Source organism: Salmo salar, chromosome 27 (assembly GCF_965601325.2).
Source record: "Salmo salar chromosome 27, fSalSal1, whole genome shotgun sequence".
In the NCBI taxonomy this organism is placed as follows: Eukaryota; Metazoa; Chordata; class Actinopteri; order Salmoniformes; family Salmonidae; genus Salmo; species Salmo salar.
Window position 1 is genome coordinate 1,593,634 of NC_138317.1, and position 23,937 is coordinate 1,617,570.

At 42.9% G+C, this 23,937-nt stretch overlaps 3 protein-coding genes across 17 annotated transcripts in view; all 3 read right to left on the reverse strand.

Annotated features, from left to right (window-relative positions):
- Positions 1-74: 74 nt before the first annotated feature.
- Positions 75-9,109, reverse strand: LOC106588140 (aquaporin-3). The gene is made up of 7 exons (XM_082970306.1): positions 8,884-9,109; positions 8,152-8,278; positions 7,693-7,830; positions 7,516-7,588; positions 6,799-7,029; positions 6,142-6,487; positions 75-846 (listed from the first exon to the last, which is right to left on the reverse strand). The coding sequence occupies exons 1-4, from the start codon at positions 8,968-8,970 to the stop codon at positions 7,548-7,550; spliced, it is 393 nt and encodes a 130-aa protein (XP_082826432.1). The 5' UTR covers positions 8,971-9,109; the 3' UTR covers positions 75-846; positions 6,142-6,487; positions 6,799-7,029; positions 7,516-7,547.
- A 257-nt stretch (positions 9,110-9,366) lies between these two features.
- On the reverse strand, positions 9,367-17,542 carry hax1 (HCLS1 associated protein X-1). The gene is given in 7 exon segments (NM_001139906.1): positions 9,367-10,733; positions 11,058-11,172; positions 11,467-11,597; positions 15,305-15,368; positions 15,528-15,760; positions 16,151-16,377; positions 17,420-17,542. Coding segments are annotated over 7 exon segments (918 nt in total). The 5' UTR covers positions 17,494-17,542; the 3' UTR covers positions 9,367-10,659.
- Positions 17,543-18,232: 690 nt separating this feature from the next.
- ubap2l (ubiquitin associated protein 2-like) overlaps positions 18,233-23,937 on the reverse strand; it is a 92,074-nt gene continuing 86,369 nt past the window's right edge. For 13 of the 15 annotated variants that reach the window (XM_082970299.1, XM_082970295.1, XM_082970305.1 and 10 more), the window contains 3 exons: positions 20,261-20,331; positions 19,883-20,086; positions 18,233-19,777 (listed from right to left, as the gene is read on the reverse strand). In XM_082970299.1, the coding sequence (XP_082826425.1) occupies positions 19,682-19,777; positions 19,883-20,086; positions 20,261-20,331 (371 nt within the window). In that variant the 3' untranslated portion in view covers positions 18,233-19,681. The remainder of the gene's footprint in view (positions 19,778-19,882; positions 20,087-20,260; positions 20,332-23,937) is intronic. The other 2 variants (XM_082970302.1, XM_082970293.1) reach the window with 1 other exon arrangement.

Consider the following 23,937-nt stretch of genomic DNA (forward strand, 5'->3'; position numbering starts at 1 on the left):
GATGCCTGCCCAGAAAGCAGAGGCTGAGAGACACTGCAGGGTTCAGGTGAGCACTTTTGAGAGAACAATACAACCACTATTTGAGCATTTATTAATTATTTTGTCATCCACATCTACAGTGCATTCAGAAAGTATTCAGACCCCTTGACTTTTTCTACACGACAGCCTTATTCTATACCCTATAATGGCAAAGCGAAAAACAGGTTTTTAGATTTTTTGGGCACATTTATAAAACAAAAAAACTATACAGACCCTTTGCTATGAGACAAAACATTTTGAGATGTTCAAACACTATAGTGCCCACAAAGCTCATCACTAAGCTAAGGACCCTGGGACTAAACACTTCCCTCTGCAACTGGATCCTGGACTTCCTGACAGACAAACCCCAAACAGCAAGCAATGCAGGTGTAGAAGCACGGTGGCTAGGAAAAACTCCCTAGAAAGGGCAGAACCTAGGAAGAAACCTAGAGAGGACGCAGGCTATGAGGGGTGGTTAGTCCTCTTCTGGCTGTGCCGGATGGAGATAACAGAACATGGCCAAGATGTTCAAATGTTCATAGATGACCAGCAGGGTCAAATAATAATAATCACAGTGGTTGTCGAGGGTGCAACAGGTCAGCACCTCAGGAGTAAATGTCAGTTGGCTTTTCATAGCCGTTCATTCAGAGTATCTCTCCCGCTCCTGCTGTCTTTAGAAAGTTGAAAACAGCAGGTCTGGGACAGGTCAGGGTTCCATAGCCGCAGGCAGAAGAGTTGAAACTGGAGCAGCAGCACGGCCAGGTGGACTGGGGACAGCAAGGAGTCATCATGCCAGGTAGTCCTGAGGCATGGTCTAGGGCTCAGGTCCTCCGAGAGAGAGAGAGAAAGAGAGAATTAGAGAGAGCATACTTAAATTCACACAGGACACCGGATAAGACAGGAGAGAGATAACAGACTGACCCTAGCCCCCCGACACAAACTACTGAAGCATAAATACTGGAGGCTGAGACAGGAGGGGTCGGGTGGCCCCATCCGACCATACCCTGGGACAGGGCCAACCAGGCAGGATATAACCCCACCCACTTTGCCAAAGCACAGCCCCCACACCACTAGAGGGATAACTTCAACCACCAACTTACCATCCTGAGATAAGGCCAAGTATAGCCCACAAAGATCTCTGCCACGGCACCACCCAAGGGCAGGCAGACAGGAAGATCCCGGACAGGAAGATCACGTCATTGACTCAACCCACTCAAGTGACGCACCCCTCCTAGGGACGGCATGGAAGAGCACCAGTAAACCAGTGACTCAGCCCCTGTAATAGGGTTAGAGGCAGAGAATCCCAGTGGAGAGGGGGGAACCAGCCAGACAGAGACAGCAAGGGTGGTTCGTTGCTCCAGTGTCTTTCCATTCACACCTTCACACTCCTGGGCCAGACTACACTCAATCATAGGACCTACTGAAGAGATGAGTCTTCAGTAAAGACTTAAAGGTTGAGACATAGTCTGCGTCTCTCACATGGGTAGGCAGAGCATTCCATTAAAATGGAGCCCTATAGGAGAAATCCTCCAGCTGTTTGCTTAGATATTCTAGGGACAGTAAGGAGGCCTGCGTCCTGTGATCGTAGCTTACGTGTAGGTATGTACGGCAGGACCAAATCAGAAAGATAGGTAGGAGCAAGCCCATGTAATGCTTTGTAGGTTAGCAGTAAAATCTTGAAATCAGCCCTTGCCTTAACAGGAAGTCAGTGTAGAGAGGCTAGCACTGGAGTAATATGATCAAATGTGTTGGTTCTAGTCAAGATTCTAGCAGGCGTGTTTAGCACTAACTGAAGTTTATTTAGTGCTTTATCCGTGTAACCGGAAAGTAGAGCATTGCAGTAGTCTAACCTAGAAGAGACAAAAGCATGGATACATTTTTCTACATCTTTGCACAGAAAGTTTCAGATTTTTGCAATGTTACGTAGATGGAAAAAAGCTGTCCTTGAAACAGTCTTGATATGTTCGTCAAAAGAGAGATCAGGGTCCAGAGTAACGCAGAGGTCCTTCAGTTTTATTTGAGACGACTGTACAACCATCAAGATTAATTGTCAGATTCAACAGAAGATCTCTTTGTTTCTTGGGACCTAGAACAAGCATCTCTGTTTTGTCTGAGTTTAAAAGTAGAACATTTGCAGCCATCCACTTCCTTATGTCTGAAACACAGGCTTCCAGGGGAGGGCAATTTTGGAGCTTCACCATGTTTCATCGAAATGTACAGCTGTGTGTCATCCACATAGCAGTGAAAGTTAACATTATGTTTCCGAATGACATCACCAAGAGGTGAAAACAATAGTGGTCCTAAAACGGAACCTTGAGGAACACCGTAATTTACAGTTGATTTGTCAGAGGACAAACCATCCACAGAGAAACTGATATCTTTCCGACAGATAAGATCTAAACCAGGCCAGAACTTGTCCGTGTAGACCAATTTGGGTTTCCAATCTCTCCAAAATAATGTGGTGATCGATGGTATCAAAAGCAGCACTAAGGTCTAGGAGCACGAGGACAGATGCAGAGACTTGGTCTGACGCCATTAAAATGTCATTTACCACCCTTAACAAGGGCAGTCTCAGCGCTATGATGGGGTCTAAAACCAGACTGAAGCGTTTCGTATACATTGTTGGTCTTCAGGAAGTCAGTGAGTTGCTGCGCAACAGCTTTTCAAATTTTTTTTGAGAGGAATGGGAGATTCGATATGGGCCGATAGTTTTTTATATTTTCTGGGTCAAGGTTCGGCTTTATTACTACCACTTTTAGTGAGTTTGGTACACATCCGGTGGATAGAGAGCCGTTTATTATGTTCAACATAGGAGAGCCAAGCACAGGAAGCAGGCTCTTTCAGTAGTTTAGTTGGAATAAGGTCCAGTATGCAGCTTGAATGTTTAGAGGCTATGATTATTTTCATCAATGTGTCAAGAGATCTAGTACTAAAACACTTCAGTGTCTCCCTTGATCCTAGGTCCTGGCTGAGTTGTACAGACTCAGGACAACTGAGCTTTGGAGGAATACGCAGATTTAAGGAGGAGTTCGTAATTTGCTTTCTAATGATCATGATCTTTTCCTCAAAGAAGTTCATCAATTGGGGAATGCTGCTTTTTAGTTAGCTTTGTGCCAGTATCAAAAATAAATGTTGGATTGTTCTTATTTTCCTCAATTAAGTTGGAAAAAAATAGGATGATCGAGCAGCAGTGAGGGCTCTTCGATACTGCATGGTGCTGTCTTTCCAAGCTAGTCGGAAGACTTCCGGTTTGGTGTAGCGCCATTTCCGTTCCAATTTTCTGGAAGCTTGCTTCAGAGCTCGGGTATTTTCTGTATACCAGGGAGCTAGTTTCTTATGACAAATGTTTTTTTGTTTTTAGGGGTGCGACTGCATCTAGGGTGTTGCGCAAGGTTAAATTGAGTTCCTCAGTTAGGTGGTTAACCGATTTTTGTACTCCGACGTCCTTGGGTAGGCGGAGGGAGTCTGGAAGGGCATCTAGGAATCTTTGGGTTGTCCGAGAATTTATAGCACGACTTTTGATGATCCTTGGTTGTGGTCTGAGCAGATTATTTGTTGCGATTGAAAACGTAATAAAATGGTGGTCCGATAGTCCAGGATTATGAGGAAAAACATTAAGATCCACAACATTTATTCCATGGGACAAAACTAGGTCCAGAGTATGACTGTGGCAGTGAGTAGGTCCGGAGACATGTTGGACAAAACCGACGGAGTCGATGATGGCTCCAAAAGCCTTTTGGAGTGGGTCTGTGGACTTTTCCATGTGAATATTAAAGTCACCAAAAATGTGAATATTATCTGCCATGACTACAAGGTCCGATAGGAATTCAGGGAACCCGGTGAGGAATGCTGTATATGGCCCAGGAGGCCTGTAAACAGTAGCTATAAAAAGTGATTGAGTAAGCTGCATAGATTTCATGACTAGAAGCTCAATAGACGAAAACTTGTTTTTTTTTGTGAATTGCAATTTGCTATCATAAATGTTAGCAACACCTCCGCGGGATGCGCGGGGGATATGGTCACTAGTGTAACCAGGAGGTGAGGCCTCGTTTAACACAGTAAATTCATCAGGCTTAAGCCATGTTTCAGTCAGGCCAATGACGTCAAGATTATGATCAGTGATTAGTTCATTGACTATAACTGCCTTGAAAGTGAGAGATCTAACATTAAGTAGCCCGATTTTGAGATGTGAGGTATCACGATCTCTTTCAATAATGGCTTTGAGATTGCTAAGGCGAACACCGCCATGTTTAGTTTTGCCCAACCTACAGTAATTTCCGGACTATTAAGCGCACCTGAATATAAGCCGCACCCACTGAATTTAAACAAAAATATTATTTTGAACATAAATAAGCCGCACACGTCTATAAGCCGCAGGTGCCTACTGGTACATTGAAACAAATGAACTTTACACAGGCTTTAACGAAACACGGCTTGTAACAAAAAATAAAAAATTAGCAGTAAGCTTTAGTTGTCTTTTTGCACTGAGTCAATTCCTCACGCTGCTGTTTCCAACGTCTTATCATCGACTCATTAAAACCAAGCTCCCGTGCAGCAGCTCTATTTCCTTTTCCAACAGCCAGATCAATCGCCTTCAACTTGAAAGCTGCATCATATGCATTTCTCCGTGTCTTTGCCATGATGAGGGTGACAAAATGACTACCGTAATCAGAATGATGGGAAGTTTGAGAGCGCTCGATTTAATCTAAACAGTAAACAGTAAACAAAAAAGTTGTTTGACCTTAACCCCTTGGCAATTTCATTGGTCTAATGAAAGCTTCATGCCGCCCAAAAACTGAGCACGTCACAGAATGCTTTTTCTTATGAGAAAAAAAAATTGAAAGCGGGAAAAATCCATATATTAGCCATGTCATTGTTTAAGCCGCGAGGTTCAAAGCGTGGGAAAAAAGTTGCGGCTTATAGTCCGGAATTTACGGTAGGTCGAGGCACAGACACGGTCTCAATGGAGATAGCTGAGCTGACTACACTGACTCCACTAAGCTGGCAAGCTGGCTAACAGCCTGCTGACTGGCCTGCACCCTCTCTCATTATGGAGCTAGGGGAGTTAGAGCCCTGTCTATGTTCGTAGATAAGATGAGAGCACCCCTCCAGCTAGGATGGAGTCCGTCACTCCTCAACAGGCCAGGCTTGGTCCTGTTTGTGGATGAGTCCCAGAAAGAGGTCCAATTATCTACAAATTCTATATTTTGGGAGGGGCAGAAAACAGTTTAACCAGCAATTGAGATGTGAGACTGCTGTAGAGCTCATCACTCCCTCTAACTGGGAGCAGTGTTGCCAATTTAGCGACTTTGTCGCTATATTTAGCGAGTATTCAGACCCCTCTAGCGACACATTGTCAAAAATGCGACTATCGACAAATCTAGCGACTTTTTCTATTGTTATTGGAGACACGTATCGTTCTTACTCTTCTCATCGAGCAGCCGGTGCTGCCGTGGGCCTCACAGGCGGCCCAGTCCTCGCGCAGATGTCCCTCCCAGCTGCAGTCAGAGCTGGCCTGCACCTAGTCTGTGTCCCATAGTGCTCTAGTCTATAGTAGTTAGAATTGGTCGGCACCACAGGTCAAAAAGTCTTTATTTTACAGTTTGTTGAAGAGGAACATTAGCTAAAGTCAGGTATTTCCAGTTTAGAATTGATTAATCCGTCACGAACTCAAGGTTGCAAATGAATCGCGCACGTGGGAAGCCGCCGCTGGCTGATCCTGCCCTGGCTTACATATTTATTTTTTTTTACCTGAATTAGGGCCAGACTAGTTACCATAATTTTCTCACATTGCCATTGACAGTTTTTTCTATTGTCTCTTTTTGGTCCATTTAGATTGTATACAAAAAAATGTTAAAAAATGTTCATGCTTTACTGTAGGCTCCTAAGTGGACCATAAGGTTAAAAACCAAACCAAATGACGAAAACTAAACTTAAAACCCCAAAAATTAAAATAAATTAAAAAACGAAGTAACTCCGCCAGAGTGTCTCTTTTGGGTCACTTTGCCGGTCCCAAGCCCGGAGAAAGGAGGAGGGTTGGAATTGTGACATTACAAAAACAAGAATCGACAGAAGAAAGTTAATTTGTAGTTCTAAACACATTTAGGGTGTTTTTTTACTCACTTTTTGTCTCTCCCACGACGTTATTCCTCTCTCCTACAGCGTCCATCACAATTACATGCACATGGCCAAATACGCAAATTAGGTGATGACGTCATTTAACGACTTCTAGTGACTTTTAGGACAGCCAATAGCTACTTTGTTAGGATCTAGCTCTACTCTACAGTTTTTGATGATTTCCAGCTTTTCCACAGTCTTGGTATCCATTGTCTTAAACTGCAAGTCATTGGTTTCATTTATCTCAGAGTCTGGTAAGTGCCATTGGACAAAGACCAGGTAGAGCCCAGAACCGAGCACTGCCCCCACCATTGGGGCCACGATGGGGACCCAAAACCAGTAGTTATAGCACCTCTAGGGTGAGAGAGAGTGAGGTTAGTTAGTGCAGATTAGGGAGGTTTTTCATTGTTATGTTGAGCTCTAGACTGTGCACATAGTATGTATATTATATGTCAAATGTATTTGCACGTAAGAGGTGCTGAACCTCCATGCGAGTCCCTTGATCTAATGTTGCAGTATCTAAATATGTCTCACTACATCTCCTCCATCTCCCTCCCCAAAGACACTCATGTGTAATCTCTTGTGGACAGACGTACATACATGCATGTTACTTAATCGAGTAGCTGACATGAGATTTTGGTTCTGGGTTGCGAGATTACTCACATGAAGACCTCTGTAGCCCATCCTGCGGTCAGAGTGAGTAGGCGTGGCCCCAGGTCCCGGGCAGGGTTGATCCCTCCCCCACAGTTTGAAGACATGGACTGGGAGATCCCCATGAGAACCACGGCGGTGAGGGGGGGGGGGGGGGGGGGGCACCAGGTCAGCGAGGGCAGGCTTGTTCCACCGGTCATCCAGGGACAGGAAGCACATCATGATCATACCTGTGCCCACCATCTGAAGGAAACAACAGAAAGGTATGGATTAGCGAACTACAAGTACAATTACATTTTCAAATAGGTTTTATTTCCTGAGAGGGAAATAACTGTGCGTGGGGAAGGAATGGTAGATACAACAAGACATAATATAGAAAACTAAAAGCATGTACAGTGTAAAGGATTAGTGATGAAGTTAGACGTACAGATGTAGGATCTTAATTTGATCACTTCTGTTGCTGAGAATTTTCCTGAACCACAGGAAATGCAGATGAGTGTCATGATTGACATAAATTAACTGAAAACACACAATAACATACGGTTATATTAACAGTATTGCACTTTTCATTTAGCCTACTTTTGGTCAACTAATAACCTAACCACCAATAAAGCAACATGGACTAAACGTTCAAATCATGTTGCTGCAGGATTATTTTTCTTGGTACAATACTGGTCAAATTAAGATCCTCATCTGTAAAATATCCTCAAACAGAGGTACAATACCCACAATCCTCAAGAACGTATTACTGTATGCACTGATTATTTTCCCTCTCCGCCACCGCTGTAGTCCATAATAGCATCTGGATAGAGGGACGAGAGAGGAAAACCAAGAAAGAGAGTTAGAAATATCTAAGACAACTGTTATTTCAGCAGTGTTTCCTTCCACACGTTTTATCAGACCCACCATAGTACACAAGGAAGACCACAACAGCAGCTATATAGGCCCCCAGAACCTGAGACATGCAGTAGGGCAGCAGTTTAGACCAAGGCAGCCTCCCCAGGACACAGCAACTAAGGGAGACAGCTGGGTTCAGGTGGGCTCCTGAGAGAGGGGAAAGAAAAGAGGGAGGGAAGAAGAGGTAAGAGAAATCTGTATCGATTTGAAGATGATAAATAATCTGATAAAGCACCATTTGCACTGTCTACCATATTGATATGTATGGTACGATATTGATAACATTCAGTATACGTAGTGAGTCTACAGTATAAGGGTCAGGTTACTAACAGTAGGGTTCCATAAGAGTTAAATGAAAACTTTCTCACTTCTTTGACTTGATTATCACTACAATGTGGGTTCTCTGTCTTATACTTGGAAGGGTTATGCATTTATGAGGCTACCGGTAGTTCTTGAATTACCACTTACCAGAGACGCCCCTGGCAATGTACATGGCACTCATGACGCCCAGTGAGAAGGCCATATTGACAGAGAGGTACTCGCCCTTGGCCCCTCGAGTCAACTTCACCTGGGCCATCGACGCACAGCCAAACATCTGAGAGAGAGATTGAGGAAGGAGAGAGAGACGGAGTAGGGAGAGAGGAGGAAGGGTGGATGAGAAATGGGGAAGAGAGATGTTCCAAGATCAACTTAGTACAGTCACCATGCATACTTGCCAAACGTCTTCAAAAGACACTGATAAAGGAATGAAGATGGAAGAGAAAAAGACAGAAATTGCAACAAGGTTGGCGAGAACTAAAAGCAGCACGTAGAGTTTGTTGTTTTTGTTTTAATTTAACCTTTATTTAACTAGGCAAGTCCCTTGCAATGGAGGAGGTGATAGAAGAGTGAAGTACGTTCTAGAACATTCCGTTTTAACCCAGGGTTGCTCTGTTCAGTTCCTCGTTTCTGGATCTGATTCCAACTCAAGTCTTGACCGTCAAAACAAATCTTTGAATAGTCAATGAATTCTTGCGGAACAGCTACTCTAGAGCATTTTGAATATGTTCCCCAATTGTGGTGAGGTAGTTTTTGCTCCCAAGCACTTTCAAACACATAGAATAAACAAATTCATATGAGATTTAAGAATGCATAAAACAGTAACAACCCTTGGTCATTGATAACAATACAAAGAAAGACATTTTGAGATGAAGTACTCACCATAAGGACGAACATAGCCAAGGTCTCAGCCATTAACTCCCTGAACAGCATATTCCTCACCCTCAGCCTTCCCTTCAGTACCTCCATCCTTCGTACCTGTCTGTCCTAAACTGTCCCAACTAAATAAATTCCCCCAATTGTTCTTTATCATATCACCCTCTTAGGTCTACGATTGTCTCCTGTCCTGGTGGTCCTGTGTTAAAGCAAAAATACTTACAACTAACTCTAGACTGATAATCTGTGATTAAACCGGCTGAGTATGCCTGTTGTCATCCCCTTGAGCCTCCGTCTGTCTGCACTGTCTGCAGAGGCTCTGTCCAGATATCTCAGCTTGTCCATTCAATATGTCCCCTCTATGAACACAATACGTAGGTTACTAGGAGTAGGAGAATCTAGCAAATAAAGTCTGCAACTATGCTAGATAAGTTACTTGCAGTAAAACAATTGACACTACTGTTGCCAAGCACGAAGTCAAAAACAAACTGCAGATTACATTTTTTATTTCTTAAACCAGTTGAGGTGAGCATTTAGCTAAATTATGATAATCATCCATCATCAATAAGATGACCATCCTATCTCTTCTAAACCTTTACTAGCTCTCTTGCTTCTCAAGAAATAAGTGTATGACATCAAGTACATTTTAAATTCAGAAGCCTTGGACTGTTGTTTAACAGGCCATTAACACCACACCTACAGAAGTATCTGGCAAAAACATACACCAGCCATACATCAGATTGTGTGTCTTTTGCAAAGCAAAAATGTGGTAGCAAATGCCATCATGAAGATCACATTAATGTTAACCCATATTACAGAGTACATGTAGCAATGCTTTTGTTGATGGCAGGTCAACAACCTTCAAAATTACTTCAGTTTGTCCTCAGGCAACAACAAAAAGGTACAAGTTACGCTTGTTTTCTGGAAATACCATTTAATTGTTGCAAGAGCCTAGTTCTTTTTAAATCTTACTTCATAGAAATGGCAAAACAATTTGTGTGTGATCTACAAAAAATGCAAATGCTTCTGAGTAGTGTGACGCAAATTGAGGCAAAAGGGTTAGAGGTCCTCATGTGAGTGTTCTGTGTCCCAAATGACACCCTATTACCTAAATAGTGCACTACTTTTGACCAGGGCCCTCGACAGGTCGTTTTTCAACAGATTTAAACAAGCATCGCAATTTTATTTAAAAAAACTGTGTAAATATATTACGCCTCTATTGTTCAGTCATAAATTCACATTGCAGAATTTGAAAAGGACTTAACAAAAATAAAATATCCATATTGACAAGTCAGAATTTTCTTATGCTTGATTTAGGTTGAGCTATTTCTGCAAACTATTCACAAAAAGGTTATTTGACTCTTCAATTTCATCCATAATATTTTCTGCCTAGCTCACTTAGTGGGTATTGGTCAATTAAGAATCACACTGCCATGCTACACGTTTTACTATACAGAAATACTCCGTTTTTTTGGCAATCATAGTTGATTCTAGCCTGAGTGCCAGTCTGTTGTACCATCATGCCAACTCCTTGTCATGCCAAGTAATTTTTGGCTTGACAATGAGCAATGGAGTGGCAAGAGCACAAACAGATCTGGGACCAAGCTTAGTTTATCCAGCCTGCCCATAGTTAAGAGAGAGGCAATAAACAACAGGCTTCATTAAATCCTTACTGAAAATATAACCAACCCTAAATATTACTTTACCACAATACCATACAGTGAAATAATGTCTAGAAATGATTTGACATTTATTCTTCTTCCGAGCTCCCAATCGATAGGTTCACCTCCTGCCTCCAAAGAATTTGGAAAACAAGGAAAGATCATCGTGCATTTCCGAAAAGGAGTGAGTGCCACCTGGGGGGGGAAAAAAATCTGTTTCAATATACTGTTAAGTCCGTTGCACAACGTTCTGTTGGAGGTTGATAAGGCATTTTACGTATCATCACAAGATACAGTTTCCCCCCATATTCAGTGATAAATACATGGCTGCCAACCTTGACCATGTACGGTTCTCAGTGTCAAGGTATTTTCACATACAATTGTGTCAAATCATAGGTCTATGTAATTGACTATGATCTGCCATTTCTGCATCTGCTAAATGACATATTATGATATGATACAGTAAACGGGGCATCAGTTTGGGGACTAGAAACATAAACCCTACTGGAGGACACTGACCTGGTGGTAAGAGCGGTCCGGCTTGATCCTGTACCCCCTCGCACCCCCCTATATAAGTCACTGTGGTTTCCTCGTTCCCCTGGCCATCTTGGACTGTGCGCCTCTCCTCAACACTCTAAACAAAACACATACAAACAGAACATCCAAGACTGTCATAGAAACTCTATAAGGGTTCTATAACTCTGCATGGTTCTGAACAGTGGATTGAACATGGTGTGCATCCCAAATGGCACCCTATTCCCTATGTAGTGCATTACTTTTGACCAGGGCCTATAGGGATGCAGAAATGGAGTGCCTCCATGTTGACCATCTTAGAAAAAACAGGGAGCACTTTACTGTAGACCAAGATTCAAAAATAAGTATGCATATTTCTATTGTCTACCATTGCAAGGTGAACTGTATCTCTTACCCCATCAGGCTTCACCACTTTGGTGACAGTGACCGACTGGAAGTAAGAGCGCATCTTTGGCTGAGTGGAAGACCAAGCAGGTGGCGCTAGAATCTGATCAAGCCCTCCAAAGGAGACTTGGGAGTCCAGATCTGAGGAGATGGTGTTTGGGAAATTGAAATTATGGAAATCCAACAAAAAAAACAAGACAGGTAACTGTGGAGAAGGCTGCAGAAGTCAGATATTTTCATCATCTACCTTTGTTACAGCGTCTTTATCAAACTACAGTATTAAAAAGTTTGCCATTTGCTAATATGATGAGTATTATACCAGAACCCAACCCTAAAGCACTTTCAAGGAGCAGGACACTAATCCGGACGCTTATAAGAAATCCCGCTATGCCCTCAGACGAACCATCATACAGGCAAAGCGTCAATACAGAACTAAGATTGAATCCCACCACACCAGGCTCTGACACTGGTCGGATGTGGCAGGGCTTGCAAACTATTACGGGCTACAAAGGTAAACCCAGCCGCGAGCTTCCCAGTGACGCGAGCCTACCAGACAGGCTAAACGCCTTTTATGCTCGCTTCGATGAAAGCAACACTGAAGCATGCATGAGAGCACCAGCTGATCCGGAGATGACGCAATCTCAATCCCACTCCACACTGCCCTTTTCCCACCTGGACAAAAGGAACATCTATGTGAGAATGCTGTTCATTGAATACAGCTCAGTGTTCCAACACCATAGTGCCCACAAAGCCCATCACTTAGCTAAGGACCCTGGGACTAAACACCTCCCTCTGCAACTGGATCCTGGACTTCGACAGGCCGCCATCCAGGTGGTAAGGATAGGCAACAACACATCTGCCATGCTGATCCTCAACATGGGGGCCCCTCAGGGGTGCGTGCTTAGTCCCCTCCTGTACTCCCTGTTCACCAACGTATGCGTGATCAAGCATGACTCCAACACCATCATTAAGTTTGCTGACGACAACGGTGTTAAGGCCCGATCACCGACAACAATGAGACAGCCTTTAGGGAGGAGGTCAGAGACCTGGCAATGTGGTGGCAACTACCTCTCCCTCAACGTGAGCAAGACAAAGGAGATGATCATGGACTACAGGAAAAGGAGGGCTGAGCACGCCCCCATTCACATCGATGGGGCTGTAGTGGAGCGGGTCGAGAGTTTCAAGTTCCGTGGTGTCCACATCACCAACGAACTATCATGGTCCAAACTAACCAAGAAAGTCGTGAAGAGGGCACGACAATGCCTTTTCCCCCTCAGGAGACTGAAAAGATTTGGCATGGGTCCTCAGATCCTCAAAAAGTTCTACAGCTGCACCATCGAGAGCATCCTGACCGGTTGCATCACCGCCTGGTATGGCAACTGCTCGGCATCCGACCGTAAGGCTCTATAGAGGGTAGTGCATACGGCCCAGGCCTCCCTGTGGCTCAGTTGGTAATGGTGTTTGCAACGCCAGGGTTGTGGGTTCGATTCCCACGGGGGGCCAGTACAGGAAAAAAAAAAAAATATGTATGAATTGAAATGTATGCATTCACTACTGTAAGTCGCTCTGGATAAGAGCGTCTGCTAAATGACTGAAATGTAATGTAAATGTAACATCACTGGGGTCAAGCTTCCTGCTATCCAGGACCTACAGTTGAAGTCGGAAGTTTACATACACCTTGGCCAAGTACATTTAAACTCAGTTTTTCACAATTCCTGACATTTAATCCTAGTAAAAATTCCCTGTCTTAGGTCAGTTAGGATCACCACTTTATTTTAAGAATGTGAAATGTTAGAATAATAGAGAGAATGATTTATTTCAGCTTTTATTTCTTTCATCACATTCCCAGTGGGTCAGAAAATGACATACATGCAATTAGTATTTGGTAGCATTGCCTTTAAATTGTTTAACTTGGGTCAAACGTTTCCGGTAGCCTTTCCACAAACTTCCCACAATAAGTTAGGAGGAATAGGCCAAAATTCACCCGACAGAGCTGGTGTAACCGAGTCAGAATGTAGGCCTCCTTGCCCGCACACGCTTTTTCAGTTCTGCCCACAAATTTTCTATGGGATTGAGGTAAGGGCTTTGTAATTGCCATCTCAAATACATTCAATTTGTTGTCCTTAGGCCATTTTGCCACAACTTTGGAAGTATGCTTGGGGTCATTGTCCATTTGCGACCAAGCTTTAACTCCTGACTGATGTCTTGAGATGTTGCTTCAATATATCCACATCATTTTCCCTCCTCATGATGCCACCTATTTTGTGAAGTGCACCAGTCCCTCCTGCAGCAAAGCACCCCCACAACATGATGCTGCCACCCCCGTGCTTCACAGTTGGGATGGTGTTCTTTGGCTTGCCAGCCTCCCCCTTTTTCCTCCAAACATAACGATGGTCATTATGGCCAAACAGTTCTATTTTTGTTTTATCAGACCAGAGGACACTTCTCCAAAAAGTACGATCTTTGTCCCCATGTGCAGTTGCAAACCGTAGTCTGGCTTTTTTATGGCGGTTTTGGAGCAGTGGCTTCTTCCTTGCTGAGCGGCCTTTCAGGTTATGTCGTTATAGGATTCGTTTTACTGTGGATATAGATACTTTTGTACCCGTTTCCTCCAGCATCTTCACAAGGTCCTTTGCTGTTGTTCTGGGATTGATTCGCACTTTTCGCACAAAAGTATGTTCATCTCTATGAGACAGAACGTGTCTCCTTCCTGAGCGGTATGACGGCTGCGTGGTCCCATGGTGTTTATACTTGTGTACTATTGTTTGTACAGATGAACGTGGTACCTTCAGACGTTTGGAAATTGCTCCCAAGGATGAAACAGACTTGTGGAGGTCTACATTTTTTTTTTAGGTCTTGGCTGATTTTTTATTTTTTTTCCCCATGATGTCAAGAAAACAGGCACTGAGTTTGAAGGTAGGCCTTGAAATACATCCACAGGTACACCTCCAATTGACTCAAATGATGTCAATTAGCCTATCAGAAGCTTCTAAAGCATGACATAATTTTCTGGAATTTTCCAAGCTGTTTAAAGGCACAGTCAACTTAGTGTATGTAAACTTCTGACCCACTGGAATTGTGATACAGTGAATAAGTGAAATAATCTGTCTGTCAACAATTGTTGGAAAAATAACTTGTGTCATGCACAAAGTAGATGTCCTAACCGACTTGCCAAAACTATAGTTTGTTAACAAGAAATTTGTGGAGTGGTTGAAAAATGAGTTTTAATGACGCCAACCTAAGTTTATGTAAACTTCTGACTTCAAATGTATATACTAGGTGGTGTCAGAGGAAGGTCCAAAAAATTGTCAAAGACTCCAGTCACCTAAGTCATAGACTGTTCTCTCTGCTACCGCACAGCAAGCGGTACCAGAGCGCCAAGTCTAGGTCCAAAAGGCTCCTTAACAGCTTCTACCCTCAAGCCGTAAGACTGCTGAACAATTAATCAAATGGACACCCGGACTATTTGCATTGACACCCACACCTTTTGTTTTTACAGTGCTGCTCCTCGCAGTTCATCATCTATGCATAGTCACTTTACCCCTACCTACATGTACAAATTAGCCTCGCACATTGACTCGGTATCGGTACCCCCTGTATATAGACTCATTATTGTTATTTTACTGTGTTACTTTTATTTGTATCTTTTTTTTAACTTTAGTTTATTTATTTATTTTCTTAACTCTATTTTCGTAAAACTGCATTGTTGGTTAAGGGCTTGTAAGTAAGCATTTCACGGTAAGGTCAACCTGAAGGAATTCGCCGCACGTGACAAATAAAATTTGATTTTACAGGACCTTGCGTCTAAATCCAAATAACTTGGCCGTTTGACAATAACATACCCATACCTCTGTCTGCTTTCGGCTCCTGCTTTTGACCCCTTTGTAGCCTTCCTCTCCAAATATCATTGAACTGGAGAAAATAAAAGATAATCAAAGGACATGATTAATGAAGAGAATAAACTGTACACAAAAAGTAACCACCCGTAGGATGTGTAGCTCATAAAATGATTCTTCAGAATGTACTATAATGTAATTTGAGAAAGATGACTGGGATAGATCTCTCCTATACCTTAGAAAAGGGGGTCCAGCGATCAAAGGGTGTGTTCGGGAAACATGGGTCACCAGATGGAGGGTTCTTATCGACCCTGGGGCCTCCTGATGGTCCTGAGGGTAGCCCAGTTGGCCCGCATGGGCAGTCATTGGGGCCTTTCAACATGAAGTCCCTCAAGGAGTTTCCACTGGATCCTCCCCCACCTTTCTCTGACCTGTCCTGGGAAAGGGGCACCTCAACACTGGGAACACCTGGAATGAGGGAGAGGTCACAGAGATTGATAGTGTTTAGAATATTAAACAGTAATTAGAGTAATAGTGTTATTAGACCAGTCTATTAACGAGATGATGCCCAGTTGGTTATGGCAACTGGAAAACATTAGTGAACACATATTTCTTAGTTAAATAACTAAACCAGTAGTAATGACATGGCTCATCTATAACCATATATTTTTTAACCAGGGAATTTCATTCACACTACACAGAATCAGCATTCCCCTGTAAATATCAACTTGGTAGAGGTATGTCTGAGGGTTGTCCTGGTTTTGTGTCATACCAACTCCTTGTCATGACAAAAAAAATATTGAGACCAGGCCAAGGATGACTGACTGCTCCTACCAAACAGTCCTATTCCAAACTAACCATCGTATCGCCCTAGCTGTGAGAAGATCTCCATCTCTCTGAAGAACTGGCCAAACATCTCAGGCTCCTGGATCCTCACTCCGTTTGGGCCCATGCTGAACCCAAACCTCCACTGATTATCAAACAGGTCCTGCTGGCCACCACCACCCTGGGAACCAAAGTAGATTCCATCCTCCTCTTCATCATCATCATCATCATCATGGGTCATGCCATCGAAGAAGGGGTCCCTGAGCAAGATTAGGAAAAGTGAGCCAAGACAAACTTTAAAGACATGTCACTGTGCATCTAAGCAGCAGTGCTTGTACAAGAAAGTACCATTTAACCTACACTTTAGCCCCACCTCCTGGTCTCTGGAGCAAATGACACGTTTCAAGTTATGTCAAATCCAATACTTATTTCGTGGTAGAAGACAAGCAAATACAATACGTAACACTAAATACCTATTGTCGGGTTGCTTCAATTCGAATCTGGTGTCAGAACAAAGAGAAACTCTGGTCGCTAGTACTGTTTCACAGCTGTTTATTAAGCTAAGTAAATAGTGATAAATGCAATGTTCGTATATACGAGCTCACTGTAACACCTCGCAGGGCAGACAGAGAACTGAGTGACACATCCTTTGCTTTTCATTAAATACTCTGACAGAGATAGTTCCCGCTCACTGCTGGCCTGTCAGAGGGAGGATGAGTGTGGTTTAAACTTACTCATCCTATCGTTGGCGTGCAGGCTGGTCCCAGCCTCTAGACGCATCATTGTTGCCAAACGTAGTTGTCTTCCAGTTTATCTTCGTGTGTGTATCCGAGTCAGACACCCAAGGACAGTGTCTGTTTTTATACTACAGTTAGGACAGTTTCTGCTTTTGTGTTACAGCTATCTTCCATTCTACCAGTCCCTCACGTACACATGTCCTTGAGTGGTTCCACAACCAGGCTGTGTGTGTGTGTCATGGGTCTACTCAGCCTACACCCCTACTACCCAGCAATATGCTACAGTTAGTCACATACACGGTCTCTTAGGACATAATAATCACACAAGCATGTAGCTTAACAAAACATATTGATACATATGCTGATGTAAAAAGATAATTATACCTTACAATAGCCAAACATATAGCTTGTCAGCTATACTAGTTACAGCGGTGGTTTAATTACCTTCAAGACACTAATTATTTAGCAGGTTATGCAACGCCATTTATGCTATCTAGTTAGCTAGTCAAGTGGCTAACGTTAGCTAGTAAACTAGCCTGAAGCTAGCTGTCTATAGGTATCTCACCTTCGGCCCTCACCACGATCATGGCCTCCTCCAGGTACCCAAAAAAATCCACGAAATAGATCAAATAAGCTCATTTGAATCAAACGTTTGATGTAAACGTAGCTACTTCATGCTTAACGACAGTCGAAGGACGATGTCAACACTGCCGTAAAGCCATAGACTTCCCTGAAGAATGACGCAACCGACGGTTTTGGAACACACCGACCGTAGGGCAATAGTAATGGCGTATTTTTGTAGGCACTAACTCCGCCATGGTTCGCTTTAGGATTTTTTTATACGTTTTGTTCTGCGATAATCTCCATTAGCAAACGTCACTTAGCTATGCAATAAATAAAACACAAAGGCATCATAATGGTCATGTTAACCGACTTCCATGATCTCAAACCTTATTTTCGGCGTTTATTCCAAAACCATATTCTTTCCCCATTCATCATTTTTTTCGCCTAGGGATGCTGAACGAACCAAAGATAACTGGTTTTAGGACTACAATCTGGCGAGCTCTGCATTGACATGCAGCGCATATCTTTCGTTGTACCTAGATCTCCACTTCAAGAGGCCCAGCGGCAGCACTGGTGTGAGTGATTATTAGTCCCCTCAAAGTAATTGTGTAGCAAGTTAATTTCTTTCAGGTCAATACAATGGATTTATTTAACAAATTAGATGCGCTTTGAATTTTAAGTGTAACAGGCTAGTCTGTGAAGGAAATATCGATACACAAATGACTCAATGAAATTACCTGAAATGTTACCTTCTAGCTCACCAAAATGCTATTTTTTCTAAAAAAAATAAATAAAAAGACAAGGATGCACCATGCAGAGTTCTACAGAGAAACAATCACTGAGTTGAATTTTATTTGATACTGCTAGTCCTCCAAACCAACTGTGTAAGAACACAGCCCTGCCCACCCAAACTTCCTTGGATGACTACAGAGCACTGATGTCCAATCCTGTTAACATAAGACTGTCCTTGAGGGTTCCCTTCAATCCAGGTCTTTTGAATTATATCAATATTGTTTTATATAGAAATGAGATAGGGAAACTTGCAGAATGACTGCCCCAACCAAGACTGGGCACCACTGTGTTTAGCTGACTAAATTGAAGAAGACTTCTGTATTTACAAGCCACATGATAGAAAAATAAAGTTTCTTAAGACATTCACATCCAAATGATGAAAATGTATTTTTCCTGTTATATTTATATATTCTTTACAAAAAAAAAAAAAAAAATGAAACAAAAAAGCTAACAAGTGAGGATCTGAGAAAGGAAGCCATTGAACAAACAAGGACTACAGTACTTGTTTTTTTTTATATATATGTACAAGTTAAGCCATTTAAATATTTTTTTTTTTAACGCACAGTACAAAAAGAAAATCTGACAAAACCATAGTACAATTTTGCCCATCAGTAATCATTGCTGCAGCTTTCCTAATATATTGGGGGGGGGATTAGAAACTGAACTGAACTTCAACACATAGGTAGGTAAGGGCCTCTAGTACTGCCCTGGCCTCTAGTACGACGTCATTTTGTACTCCAGATGTCTTGCAGAAAAAGCAACAATCTACAAATGTTATTTTTAATCAGAGGTAAAGCTATTTTACAACATAGGAAACTTGGGAAATCATTTTACATGGTATAAGTGTGTAACTCACTGCGTTTGGGAGTAACAAGAAGACCGGTACACACCCAAGGCCCACCAGTGTACACACAAAAACACTCCGCACATGTGCATACACACATATACATAATGGTAATTTAGAAAATCCATTCTTAAAACTAAAATGTTGTACAAACTCAATGGGAAACAAAGGAAAAAGTTAATCTGTTTGGGTTTATGGTGGGAAGGTTACATTTCACCCAAGTATAAGGGGGAGAGGGTGAGAATAGAAAACCAGCCTGTCTCCCGCCTTCAACATTTTCTTTGTTCCTCCCATAAGTAAAAAAACACAAAAAAAAACATTTATATTAGAAAACAGCTCTATGTTACATACAACAGAGCGAAAGGGAGGGGGGTTGGACATGATACAAATTCCAGACACTCAATACTCTGCTCTTAATGGTCTGTTACTATAACCATTTAACTCCATCCCCCTCTTACAAGACTGCCTCTCAGCTCAGCGACACCCATGACAGGGGTGAGTACTGCCGGTGTGCTGAACAGAAAGAGTGGGGAGGGAATCTCTAAGAGAGCGGGGGTTACATGGAGACCGTTTGTGGGGAAGGATACCCCCCTTTCTGTCAAGACTTTGGGCACATGGGGCCAGGTGTTAGTTGGCCCCCCAGTTGTAGCTGTTGTATGCAGACTTGTTGATCTGGGTTTTCTGTTGAAGTGAAGCATTCTGGCTGCGCTGTCCAGTGCCACTCTGTTAGGAGAGAAAATAGGAAAATATCATAGGCAAGGTATCCAGTGCTAGCTAATTCTCTCCAAGATACAGTGTGATACATGCACCGTGACACACACACCGTACCTGTCCGTCCTGCTGCAGATGGTGGTGCAGGATCTGAGAGTGGGGCTGCTGGTGCGGTGCCAGGATGTGCATGAAGGGGGCCGGAGCGTAACCAGCCGCGGCTGGGGGGTTGATGGGACCACCACTGCCCAGGGCCGAGGGCAGGCTGAAGGAAGTTGCCGGTGTGGTTGCATGGAAACCCTGCTGCTTCTCAAAAGACTGCTGCTGGAGGGATAAACACAACAACGTTGGTCGCCCTGTCCTTACTAGTGTGCGGTTTTTACATTTGTTTGCATACATACAACCTTTTATACAGACACTGGTTGTCATAAACTTTCCGTATGTCTCAGAACAGATACATTTATTCCAGTGTTTGTACCACTGTAGCATCATTCTCACCTGCTGTGTCTTTGTGTAAACAGACCCTGAAATGTCTGGGACCCCTGTGTTGCTTGACGTGACCGAGACCCCTGCAGAGGAAACAAAGGGGTTCGGACATATTTACTTCACCATGTCTACAGGTCTCAACCCCTGCAGGAGAGGTAAGGAAACCCCTGGGAGTCAGATCCACAGAACGGTCTGAGAGTAAGGCAGCAGTTTCCAGATGTAAAGTAATGCAGTCAAATGTACATCACATTGTAATGACTAGTTTTCATCTATATTATTCATAGCAGTCTATTTACCACCACAAACCTATGCTGGCACTAAGACCGCACTCAACGAGCTGTGTAAGGCCATAAGCAAACAAGAAAATGCTCATCCAGAAGCGGTGCTGCTAGTGGCCGGGGACTTTAATGCAGGCAAATGTCATGTCAATGTGCAACCAGAGGAAAAAAACCTCTAGACCACCTTTACTCCACACACAGACGCATACAAAGCTCTCCTTCGCCCTCCATTTGGCAAATCTGACCATAGTTCTATCCTCCTGATTCCTGCTTACAAGCAAAAACTAAAGCAGGAAGCACCAGTGACTCAATCAATTCGGAAGTGGTCAGATGATGCGGATACTACGCTACAGGACTGTTTTGCTAGCAGACTTTATCACGGGTGATAGTTACTTAACTCATCACTGTATCCCATATCAACAGGTGGGTTGGGCCTCTATCTGTGAGGCGAGAGCAACATGCTCTCTTATTTATAAAGCACTTCTTTTAAAACTACCTCCATATATATCATCATTAATTTCCACTAGATATACTAATGTTAAAACCAGATCACAGATGTGGATTACATTAGAGACTCCTGCGGTCTCCACAGAGTTGGGTAGGACTGCCTTTAGTTCCTTCGTACCTTATTTATGGAACAAACTGCAGATCCAACTTAAGGAGGATCAATATGATGTTGTCTGTGATTGTTTCTGTTGAATTGTGTCTTTGTTTTGTATGTTTGAAATGTTCTTGTCTGTATGCCTAAAACTGTACATGTCAACATGTTTACACAGGGCACAGCCGTAAAAGAGATCCAGGTCTCAGTCTGTTTTCCCTGTTAAAATAAAGATGTAAAAATATTTTTTTTAAATGAGATGGGGTAGAGAAAAACAAAAATGATAAAAAATAAATCAGTTCCAGTCAGCCACGGCAAAGAAGGTCTGACTGCATCTGGTGGCGGCTACGTATTGTTCTCGCACACGACTGTCCCCGTGCACCCTCAGCGGGTCAGTAGGAACCGGAAGCATCTCGTTCAGGAGAAAAAGAGAGAGGAGGCAAAGTCTGAAAACCGGAAGCTTTACATTTTTCTTTCGACCCTGCTCAGGCATTTCCTTTATGCCTGCTACGTTTGGTATTTATTAGGATCCCTATTAGCCACTGCAAAAGCATCAGCTACTCTTCCTGGGATCCACATGAAAAGATACATAGTACAGAACATTATTAGTCAAGGAATGAAATACATTTTAAACGTCACACAGCCTATATAGCAGTACATACACACAATATCTTGGTCTAATACATAGTACAGTGCAAATTACAATACAAGATATATAAAATGGCTGTGTCTCTTCACAGTTCCCTTTGTGCAGTAAGGTGATATTTTATTAGGTTAGTCCCCCTGTATCGTCATGATAAGATTAAAGATTCTCTCAGGGGACCCTATTTAACACCACATGATCCCAGACCCCAAGTTTGGGAACCACTGTACTACTAACATCTCTCCCTGCTTGCTTCAATGATTCCTCTCTCTGTATCTCCTTTGCAGCCTGACTCACTACTCTCTATAAAGAAAAGGTATTTTGTTATGACAACTTATAGTAGTCCATCTTTTGATTATAGCTAGCCTAATTTCAGTCAAATGCTCCTGCTGAGGTCAGGCTCCGTTCAACGTTAGAAGCTGACTTCATCTTTCTAGCCAGCTAGTTATAGATAGCTACTTGGCTAATAGCCAGAGCCCTTGAGCTACCGAGACATCTGACTGAAATATCTGCGACTATTTACCAGTTGAACACTCATTCTGAGAGACAGTTTCACTTTGTTTGGGACATGTCTGTTGACACGGCAGTAGTCTAGGGATGTAAAAAAAAATCCCACTGCCAGCACTGTCTATGCTACTTGCCACTGTAGGTCTGGGCTAAGGTAGTTTGTTTCACCTCTCATCCTATGTCGTGGAAACAGGCAAATCCGGGGGAGCAGGTGAACATAACGAACATGCATGACTCATTCAATGTTTCCACTCGTTCGCAGAGGTAGGCACGATTAGAACTCCAATCAAGAAGCCTTCTGTGCGTTGATTAACGCTGGGAAAGCAATAATAAGTGGGTAAACAATAATTAACCAAAAAAAAAAGGTGAGTAAACACTTTCACAAACAAAAAAGGTGCATAAACAGTGTTTACTCTCCACTAAATCCCTGGTTGGGTCTGGCAAAACCCATTCATAAACAATATCCTGCCAGGCAGGATTTAATCTACATTTGCCCGGCATTTTAGCTATCGATGTGATGTTTGGCGGCGCCTAAGCAGTCAGTTCTATACCTGCCTGGCTGAGTGGCAGTGTTGGTGGAATGCGCGAGCTGTAAAATTCTGTAGTCTGCCTGGAAATTAATTTCCAAGGTCAATACATTGTTCTAATAGTTTTCAAATCAACGTATTTGATCATTTTCTGTTCTCCTCTCATTTTAATTTAAGTACTTTACAAGTACCAACTTCAGAAAATGTGATTTAAGGCATTCCAGTACTTGAATTTTAGAGTGCCAAATTAAAGTACCTTAAGCACTTTGTACGAACCCTGTCAACCGCACTCAGGAAATTCACTGTTCATCTACAAAAATCCATTCCTTTTTATCTTCTGTAGTTGAGAGAATACATTGAGTTTGAGGGAGCGTATCACTTTGGAAACATGCTACCTTCACACCCCATAGTCTTAGTATCCCCATTTCAGAGCATGGCAGTTCAACAGGCACGACCTCCATTTTGTCACTCCTTCCCCACCCTTGGGGTGTGTGTACATCCTGTGTCAACCGCACAGGCCAGCGGGCAGCAAGGTACTTCTGGCGCACACTTAAGCAAGCACACCATGGGTGGAAAGCTAGCAGCACAGTTTGTGAGGGGAGCATGGACCAGGGCTACTCATCAACTGTTACATGGTTAGCAGCTACCTAGTTAGCCCTCCTTTAGCTTCCCCTCACCGCTTTAGAAATGTAAGAATTGAACATAAACAATTAGCTAGCCTCTATGGTAGCGTTTCCCAAACTTGGTCCTGGAGACCCAAAGAGGAGCACATTTAGTTTTTTGCCCTAGAATTACACAGCGGATTGAAATAGTCAACTCATCATCAAGCTTTGAATATTTTAATCTGAAATGCTAGAGCAAAAACCAAAACGTGCACCCCTTGGAGTCCCCAGGACAGTTTTTGGGCAATGCTGTCCTATGGCTAAGGTATACGATTGACAGTGTTAATTCTGAGGACATTTGACCCTTTCTACAGCACCTTGGTGCCTAATGATGAGTAGTCCTGGGGGACAGAACAGAAGAGTAACAGAAGAATGGAGGCAGACAGAGGGTGACGGTTGACTGCAACAGGTGTCAGAGTCTTCTCTGTGGTGTGGACGGTAAGCAGCAATGAGGGAGAGGATGGAGGTGATGAC